The 10,094-nt window shown below is 40.2% G+C and overlaps 3 protein-coding genes across 3 annotated transcripts; 1 reads left to right on the plus strand and 2 right to left on the minus strand.

Moving 5' to 3' along the window:
* Positions 1-326: 326 nt before the first annotated feature.
* CLUP02_17253 (uncharacterized protein) lies at positions 327-2,190 on the plus strand (the record flags this gene model as incomplete). Its single annotated transcript, XM_049296166.1, has 3 exons — positions 327-517; positions 642-1,784; positions 1,857-2,190. 3 exons carry the CDS (start codon positions 327-329, stop codon positions 2,188-2,190), a joined length of 1,668 nt encoding a protein of 555 aa, XP_049137390.1.
* A 347-nt stretch (positions 2,191-2,537) lies between these two features.
* CLUP02_17254 (uncharacterized protein) lies at positions 2,538-3,572 on the minus strand (the record flags this gene model as incomplete). Its single annotated transcript, XM_049296167.1, has 2 exons — positions 2,538-3,483; positions 3,556-3,572. 2 exons carry the CDS (start codon positions 3,570-3,572, stop codon positions 2,538-2,540), a joined length of 963 nt encoding a protein of 320 aa, XP_049137391.1.
* Positions 3,573-7,797: 4,225 nt separating this feature from the next.
* CLUP02_17255 (uncharacterized protein) lies at positions 7,798-8,037 on the minus strand (the record flags this gene model as incomplete). The annotated part of the gene is made up of 1 exon (XM_049296168.1): positions 7,798-8,037. A coding segment is annotated over one exon (240 nt), but the record flags the coding sequence as incomplete, so codon positions are not given.
* Positions 8,038-10,094: the final 2,057 nt, after the last annotated feature.

Consider the following 10,094-nt stretch of genomic DNA (forward strand, 5'->3'; position numbering starts at 1 on the left):
CCCAGCAACCTACCTCTATTTTCATTAAGGTATCCATACTGTTTTATCCCTCTTAAATCTCCTGTTGTTCTTATTGTCTCCTATTACTTTTAATATCTGTCCTTTTCTTTTTCTTTTTCTTGTCTGTGATGTAGTCCTTGAGAATACTAGGTAGCCTTTAGTTACAATACAAAGAATCGATCTCGTAATCATATTGCGTTGATAGGCATCTTTTTGGATCACCTAACTCCGAGGTGACTACTAAGGTACCTGCTCCCGTGAGTGGGTCTGACCATACACATTTGGAAGGTCCTCGTGATACCACCTTTGTGCCTTCCCTACCTCCCATGCCTCACCTTGGTACCGCACAAGGTAATCCGAAGCCCTTACCTACCTTGGCGCTTTCAATCTTCACTTTCGCCTACCCCAAGGTTTTTCATTCATCCTTGCCGTCCTTCATCCACAATTTTGCTCAGCTTTTCGTTGTACAACTGAGTTTCATCGCGAACCCGTCGATTTTGTCTCTCAAATTCAACAGGTAAGTCTACTTCCATTCAGCCTAAACCGGCATCAGACTGATCAAGGATATCAAAAATCAGACTTTGAGACGAAATCGACATGGCTTCTTCCTCTCCCGAGGAGACAGCTGTCAGACGTCGAAGGGAGGATATGGACATTCTCCCCGAACACGAGAAGAATTACTCGCCAGGACGACGACTTCTTCTCCGATCACACAGACCGCTTCCGCCCTACGGCGATCATCACTACCCGCTTCCGGATGGCTGGAATTCTCGCGACATGATGGTATCCGATGAAGAGAAGGCCTTTTCGCTCAGACGACTGGTTTTCCACCCGAACAATGCGCCCAAGACCATTGACAAGAACAACCAAGATGGCCATGCTGCTTCCATGGAGGTCGAGATCATTCGGATGATTGACGGCAGTGCTGGATACCATCCTGGTCCCCAAAAAGTGCTTTGCAAAGTTGTCGCTTCGCCATCGGCCGCCCCAAATGAGCGAGAGCATGAGATCCCGTCTGAGGGACAGCTACTCTTCCTGAAGGTGTTCGATCCCTTGTTCTGGCACAAGACCATCGACATCACCAAGCGCCTCATCAAAGTCACAATCCAGGCCGACTCAGCATTCAGTGACGAATTCGGCGCCTACAACCGCCTCTTTGAAAAGGAGCTCACTGGCTTCCCCCATGTCGCTCCTCAATTCTATGGAGGATGGATCACGGAAGTCAAGTCGATCAACCCATCGTTCGTAGACCGGACCCGGGATGTTGCGGTGCTTGCAACCGAATTTATCGATGGCACCGGCCTCGACCAACTCTTTGCACTTGATGGCCCCAAGTATGAGGTGGTTGAGCTATACAACAGCGCCGAGTCACGCGATGCTTTCACCACAGATCTCGATACAAGAATGGATACTATAAAGCAGCTCATGGACGGTACTATGTCGGAAGAGTACATTGGAGTTGATCATTGCCGTTTTCACTCTAGCAATGTTATAATTTCCATGCGAAACCTCGGTGAGCCGCTGGAGAAACCCAGGGCTGTTCTGATTGGCTATGGGCAGGCGTTGGTCGATGATTTGCGCAGGGAGCCTGCTGACACGTACAAGAACTATCCAACAAAGCCCCATCCGTTCCTTCGATTCGGCTGGCAGAGACTGGAGTCTTTCGCAGGCTGGATCCCTGCCCATTGGAAAGGTCCGAACATCAACCGCCCGCGTTTGCTCGACCAATGGGTCGTTCAAACATTTGGTCCTTTGACGCCCAATGAAGAATATACCTTTCTTGCGTCCGACGATCTGGCCGAGCTCGAGGGAACATCTACAAGCGCCTTGCCCGAGGAACAGCCTTAGAGTGGCAGTCACCTGGAAACGGTTGCCCCGACGGTCGCGACTACTTCTGACCCCTCGGTAAAGTCCGTGGACTCCGACAATGCCCATGTCTCAACAACGCTTCCTACCGAGGAAGATCACAATGAGAACATTCCCAGCCCGGACGACAAAGACGAAGCAGCCGGTCCTTCTTCTGACGACTCCCACCCTATGCCGCAGTCTCTACTGTTGGCTGGAATATCTGGCGAGCGCGACTCTTACACTGAGTCGCAAGATTCGAGGCCCACTAATCAGGACATTGACTCTTTAACAACTGATTTGGAGAGTCTGACACTCGAGGACAAATCGGACAACATTTTCTAGGAAGAGAGGGGCGGCACTGCAAATTGGTATTGGGATTGACATTGAGGTAGTTAGCGGTAACTTGGTGGATGCCAAGCGGCGGCACATGATGGGCACAATCAAGAAACATAACTGAATTGAGAAGTTGCTGCTGTATCCTTTATCCCACTCTCAAGCTTCCTCTCTACAGATACAGAAGTGAAGTAATGTTGATGCCGTAGGAAACGTGAGCCTTTCTGCACGGCAAGTTCCTCAAGCCCACATCAATCGCCCCCAATAGCCCCCAATCGCCTCTATAAGAACCCATCGCCAAACGTCCCCTTTGGTTCCAGAACAATCCACAAATGCTGGCCAGAAATGTGCAAACATTAGTCATGGAGAACGTGAATGCTGCGTAGCCAGGCACCGAGAACGACGCGTCGGATTTGAGCCGGGTTTTCGACGACCACTGCGCTAACAATCTGGCCTGGTCCTGCTCGAAGCCGCGTGATCTCGTCCTTTGACATGAAGTCTCTCGTGAGACCCTCAAACTCAAACATGATCAAGGATTGATGCTCCATGAAACCGACAAAGCGAGCGGGAGTGGTGATAGCGTAACTCGTCGATTGATGCAGTGTCTCCGTGACATGCGGAGTGAATGGGGTGGCTAACTGCCGACCCAGCGTAGACTGCTTCTTGTAACGAACATTCGACTGTCGAAGAACCTGGGCCGCGGTGTCGGCGCTTGCGACGGCTTGGTCGTTACCCGAATTTGTCGCGATAGAGTTCGAAACCTGATTGCCACGTTCCGCGAATTCCTTCATAGCACCAACCAATCGCTCGTGAGTCATTTGCATTTCGCTCTCAAACTCCTTAGTGAAGACCAAGCCCCGGTCCTTGTATTCCAAAACGAGGTTCGAGAGGATCTGTTCTTTGCCGGGTTCGGGGGTGTAGGCACACGCGGCTGTCCAGTCGGGGATGCATGTGATAGGACTGGGCTCATACGGCTCGGGGTCAGGAATGTCGATTTTGTTGTATCTCTGTGTGGTGCTGCTCATCGTGAGTGTTCCATCTGGGTGCCCCCCAAGAAGCACCAATGCGATCACTCGGTTGATGGTTTCGTCAATGGACCTTGCAACATCTGACTCATTGCTGTGAAGCACAATCGAGGGATCTGGTCTGCCAGTGTCTAGACCAGCCAATGCCTCAAAGTCGGCATTGTCTAAAAAGTCATCTGCGACATCTGTATAGTATGCGGCATTGCGGTATTTGAGAGCCTTGGATAGCTCAACCTGATGGCAAGACTCGCTGGCTTTGTGCAAGTCTTTCGGATGGCTGCGAGGTGCGACTTGGATGATGGGAAACGGCGCGTCGTTACGGATTGCGATGACAATCGGCGGCTTCTACTGCTGATCTTCCTCCATTGCATCCGACATCGTGTCTTGGAGGATGCGATGGCTTGCTACTCGATGAAGTTAGTTGCAGTAGAAAAACAACATCGCGGGTTTGAACGTATAACTGACGAGATCATCTGGTGTGTAGGTTTTTAGTACGGCTGATGGACATCGACAGGCGGGTGATGGCGAGGTCCGCAGGACAACCACAAAGAAGTGATATTGTGAGGTCCGCCCCTCTAACAACACGTATGTATTCGTTTAGGGCTAATGGCTGTTCTCTGAGTCTGGCTGCCTTAGGTAGGTACACGACTGCAAAATCTCGTCCGGTAGCGACTTCCCCTGATGATATCAACCACCTCATTCAAGAGCTTGCCGTATACCACGTGACCACAGCAGAGGATGTGATTGACCTGGCCAATGGAGAATAAAGCAAAATATGTTCAACGGTATGAAGTTTGACAATGGACTACAACCTGCTTCCCAATGCTCTTTGTGAGTGTACTAATCTATTTGCCATTTAGGTCCTGTACATCGCGTGTATTCTAGCAACTCCTCAAGATGATCAAAAACCCAGTCAGTAAGGTACTAGGTAGGTAGGTAGTCGAGGTTGTCACTCCATTTCCGACCTTGATGTTGACCGGTAGTTCCATCACTTTGACAGCCGAACCAGGCCGTGCTCAGCTGGGATAGTGGAGATCTAGACGGGGTGAAAGTGGGTGGTGCCTTCCGTTTTCTGAGTCTACTGGACGATTTGATGGGCTTTCATTGGTCTGATTAAACAGCCCCAATTAAACGGAACTCTCGCTTAAGGCACCTTGATACGCTTAGGTAATCCGCTTTGGAGATACTGCCGTTATGTTCCTGTGGAGGTCGCCGTGGTTCTCCAATCAAACTCCTCATTCCATTCTTCAAGTTAACCTTGGGTGCCTTATCTTACCTGGTAACTTACCTTACCTTGACTCAAGTTCGGAAGGGGACTTTCATGTATCCCCTCTAAGACGTTCAATCGGATATGTCAGACAGTGTGACCAGAGGAGACAGGCGACGTCGATTCGCCAAGGTTAACATCTGTTAGTATCCTTATTATAGGGTAGTTAGTTCGAACCGTAGTTAACGAAGAGATTAATTGAACTATATAAATATTTACGTAGTAAGTATAAAAAAGAGGTTCTAACTATAAGTTAGGCTAGCTATGATAATTATAAATAGGGCCCCTAATTAGCCCCTACGTAGTCGGCTATATACCGCGGTCGAATTAAACTTCTAATCCGATACTAACTTTCTCTTTTTTTTATCGATTTAACTACTACGGTTAGAAATATAATTCGACCTCGGGCCCGTTTACTAAGTCGTCTTTTTTTCCCCTTTTTCTTTACTCTTTTTATATAGCCTATTCTTCTATTCGTATAATAACTTTTCTATTACTTACGAATTACTCTAATCCCTTATTTAGTACTACTTTTATAAAAGCGTTTACGAGGTTATTTTTATTATTAATCTAATAGATCTCGAGTATCTTGCGCTTTTTATACGATTACCTAAGGGCTATAATATCGATTATAAGCCTCTTTTCCTTCGTCGTTTTTAATTTAATAAGGTATTTATATAGCGAGTAGGAATCTATATAAATAACCGTTAGAATAAGTAAAAAACTAATTCGATTAGTAATTTTCTTTAGCGTCGTTAAAATCGTATAAGAGAGGTTAACGCCGTTAACTATACTATAGACCTCCGACGCTAATATACTTCTTATTACCCGCTTACTTTTAGTTAACGAGTAATAAATTATATTACTATATATAGTAAATTCGCTCTCGCTTATACTCTCGTTAGCTAGGATAATAATATACCCTAATTATAAAGTAAGGTCGTTATTATTTATAAATAACCTATTAATAAAGACGTAGAGCTTATTAATCGTAAGGTCGATTAGGTAGTAAACGAGACCTTAATTAAGATTCGTTTACTACTACTTAAGCCGCTTATTAAGTACCTCGACGTCTTATTTAGTTAGATCTATAGCCTATACTACCCTAGTATAGTTAAAAGTTACCTTGGGCTAATAAATACTTATAATATATACCCCTCGCGCGAGCTTAGCCTTATACCGCTTTTTAACGTTAATTACGTTTAGATCGACAAGGTTAATTTTCTTACCCTACCCTTTTTATTAAAAAACGACGGTTTCCCCTTCGATTATAAGAATCCTACCGTTAAATACTAAGGGGGTATTTATTATAAGGACCTCTTTTAGCTTCGTTACGAAGCCCGCTTTTTAAAGCTCCTTATCTTCCTTTTTTATAAAGTTAATATTAGATAGGCTTAATATATCGTCGGTTTATATTCCGACGATCCTAAATTAGTTACTTTTATACTCTACGATTAGTAAGTACGGGTCGTACGTAGAGGTAACTATTAATAGTTAATTAATATAAAAATCGTAGTAAGTAGCTTACTAATAGGTGCCCGATTTTGCGAGCCTATATAATAGCTTAAGCACTTTAATAATCGTACTTTCTAAGTACTTACTAGCTATTTTTTTTAGTAAATAGGCTAGGATTTTCCTTATAAGCCCTATAGCCGATTAAGTATAGGCCTAGGTAATATTACGGCTCTAAATCTCGTATCCTTTCTTCCGTAGCGATACTATTAATACTATTATTAATCGTTAGCTATAGCACTATATAATAAGCGATTATATAAGTAGCGTCGCCTTTTTAATATTACCGTACCCCTAAATTACGTATCTAGACTTCTTATACAGCTAGGGTATTCCTTTCTTTTTAATCTTACGAACTATTCGTAATTTAAATATATAGAGGTTTATATATTTTTTTAGGTTATATAAGATAAATCGATAGACCCCTCGATCGCAAAGAGTATTTATTTCGATAAGATCTAATCCCTTATACGGTTTTTTAGTAATTATAATTACGCCTTCCTTACGTAGTTTAACTACTAGCTCGAAATCGGCTTTCTCTTTTACTATATAAAAAGTATTAATTACCTCGTCGCTAGTAATAAATTATTACGTTAGGGCTTACTATCGTAGTCTTCTACGACGTCTCGCTAGTAATATTAGTGCTCTTTTAGTAATTTCCTCTTCTTCGTCGTTTATTAGTACTATTACGACGATTTCGTCGAGGATAATTTCCTATACCTCTACCGCGGGTTATATAGTTTCCCCTAGCTCTTCTTTTTCTTATAAATTAGAAATTACCTCGTTAGGATCTATATAGTACGGTCTAACTACCGTAATTAATACTTTAAGTAGCTAGTCGCGATTTCTTACGACTATATAAGAGCGCTTATTAACGGAAATTAACTTATATAGCCTAGCCTATTATTAAGTAATTTCGTACTATACTCGTACCTCCGAATTTAGTAGTATATTTAGATTATCCCCTATATCGGGCCTATTATGCGTAGTAATTACCTCGTTAACTTACCTTTTTATATTTACCTCGCGCAGTACCCGTATTACTTTTTTAATTACTCGGGCTTATTAGCTCATACTTAGTAACGGTAGCGAGGCTAAGGTCGTTCTTAAATATACTTTAAATACTAATAGCGTTAGTATAAGTCCGTTAGGCCCTATAATATCGTTATAGTATTTAAGTACTATCTAGAGGTATTCGTCGTTAGTAAAATCCGGATTTTCCTTTTTAATAATTCTAAACGCCCTTTTTAATTACTAATATACCCTCTTTACTTTTCTAATACTATAGTACGCTTTAATAAGTACGACTTTTAGTTATATACCGTAGGCCGTCGTATTATCCCTAAATTCTACTGACTTAAAGCTAGTACTAGCGTCGGTTCTAATACTATCTAGCGGTCCTTAGTATATATCGATTTAGCTTTTTCGTAGGGCTACCTATACTATCTTTACTTATAGATCCCGGAGGAATTACCCTACTTAAAAGGATATAGCTACGTCGATTATATATAGTACTAGCCGACTATTTAAATAGAAAATATTAACGACGATTTCCTAGTTAAAGTTAAGCTTATTACGCAATTTAAACTTAAATCTACATAGGCTCTGCGCATTTATTTAGTATTAGTAGCATACTTTCGTTAACTACTCTAGCGCCCCTATTTTAATATTATTATTACCTAATTACTTTAAGAGGTTATATAGCCTCGTAACTAATAAGTACCCAAATCTCTAATATAGTCTTTTAAGCTTACTTTCCGTTAAGTAATTAATTAACTTCGTATCGTTAGTAAGCTTTATAAACGTATACCCCTATCGTCGTTCGACTATTTTAAAATACTTACTACTAAAGATTTTATTCCTTATATTATTAAATATAATACCTAGTCGATCTATATCTTTTAGATATAGGAAAAATGGGGTATTAACGGGTAAAATATAAAAAGTTATTATTCCGAAGTACGTTTTTATTTTTACTATACCTAGGGCGACGATTTCCTTACCTAGGCCAAAACTAATCCTCGTAATACCCGCCGTCGACGTATTAAGCGTTACTAGCGCGATCTTCTATAGCGCTTAGAATTGCCCTTTTCCTCTAGTTAACTATTATAATACCTTAGTATTTAGGATAATCCTATAGAAATCGTCTAGGCCGTACCTTTTACTTACGTAAAATACTTATACGAGCTTAGTATTTAAGGGATCTAAGTAATATAAAAAGGACCCCTCTAGCTACCCCTAGATATACTCGGTATTATATTCCTTTTTTTTAAATATTAAGAGAGAGAGCGTCTTCTCCTTAATTATTAAAAGAATAGGCTTTGGCCCTATTAGATTCGCCCTTTTAGCTACCTCTATATCCGTTATTTAAGGGACCTTCCCTTATTATCTATAAATAAAAGCCTACTTATTAAGAGCTTTTACTACCCTCTATTCGTTTAGCTTTATATATCCTCTAGAGGCTAAAGGGGCAAAAAAAGAGTAGTTAATATTATCAATTTCGTTATAATCTAATTTATTAATATAGGGGGTAAGATCTTCTTTATTTTCCGAATCTTTTATAAAGGGTATATGCTTTAAGCTACTACTTTAGCTACCGTTACTAAGTTCCGTGCCCCTAGATCTGCCCTTATATATAATAAGGAATTAGTTAAACCGACGAGGGCTAGTTTTACTATCTACTACCCTCGACTTTTTATACTATTCGTACGATTTAGCACGCTCTTCCTTAGAGTAGTTACTTAACTAATATCTATCTTTTTTATAAATATAGCATTGCTTCTTTTATTACCCTACTTATAAGTTAAATCTCTACTTATTTAACGAATCTAAGCCTCTTTACTAGCGATTACTATATCTAGCCTCTTTTTTTTTTATTATATATTCGATCGACCTAATATTATTAATAAGGGCCGTCGTATACTTAGAAGTAGGTTTAGCGCGGTATTCTCGCTTTAATATTAAAGCTAGATCTTAGCCTTAAGTAGAGTATCTCGTAGTCTTTAGGTACTTAGTATAGGGTAATCTTTACCTCTAGTATACGCTAGACTATAATATAAAAATATCCGACTTTCCGCTCGTTTATCCCCTTATTTAGCTAGGTTTTCGCTAGCTTATTAATTTAATTAATAAGCTCTTCGAGGATCTCTACTCGCAATTTGCCCTTTATTATCTTAGCTATAAATATAAAAGAAATCGCTCGTAGCTTAGATAGGAGCTCTAGGTTCTTATTATAGGTCTTAAAACGGCTTCGGATTGCGTTAATTATACTAAAAAAGTTATTTTAATCGAAATTACGCACCGCTTTATAATAGTAATTAGAGGCTTTACCTATAAGTACGATATTAATTACCGAATAGTACTAGTATTCCCTAATTCCGACTTTTTTATAATAATCGTAAAATATCGTTAGGGTTTTTTATAAAACCTTATACTTCCCCCTAGAGTATAATTTCTCTTTTAAGAAGATCTTTTTAAGGTCTATAAATTGCTTCGTATTCGTTATTAGATTTTTAATATTTATATACGAACCCTACGTCGCTACGTATTATTAATAACTTCGGGTCGTCTACCTCCTTTTTTATTAGCCAATCGGTACCGAATTTCGTATTAGTAACGGTAATAAGTTATAGATTAAAATAGGTAGAATTATCGATTATCGTACCTCTAGTATTATATTTTACCCCGGTATATCCTTTTATAACGATAAATTTCCGTTAGTAATTATAAAGAGGAAATCTAGGTCGTTTACCCTTTTTCTAAATTCGTTAAAGCGATTATACGCTCTATCGACTTATACTTAGTTTTATAATACGAATTCCTCTTTTATAATTATTACTATTAGTATTTCGTATAGCTCTTGCGATTATAATTACGCTAGTAATACCCCTCGCTTATAAAAGAATTTATTAATAGCTTTTATAATTCCTAAGCTTGCGCTCGCGAACTATTTATTTAGTTAGTAACTAAGGTCGTTTACGATTTTATAGAATAGGGGTTACCCCTATAGCCCCTTTTTCTTATAGACTTTAGTTAAATAGATTAATACTATGTTAATTTACTCGCCGTTAAGCTAATCCGCGATTCTATATATCTATATCCTTTAATAA

This window comes from Colletotrichum lupini, chromosome 10, assembly GCF_023278565.1.
Source record: "Colletotrichum lupini chromosome 10, complete sequence".
In the NCBI taxonomy this organism is placed as follows: Eukaryota; Fungi; Ascomycota; class Sordariomycetes; order Glomerellales; family Glomerellaceae; genus Colletotrichum; species Colletotrichum lupini.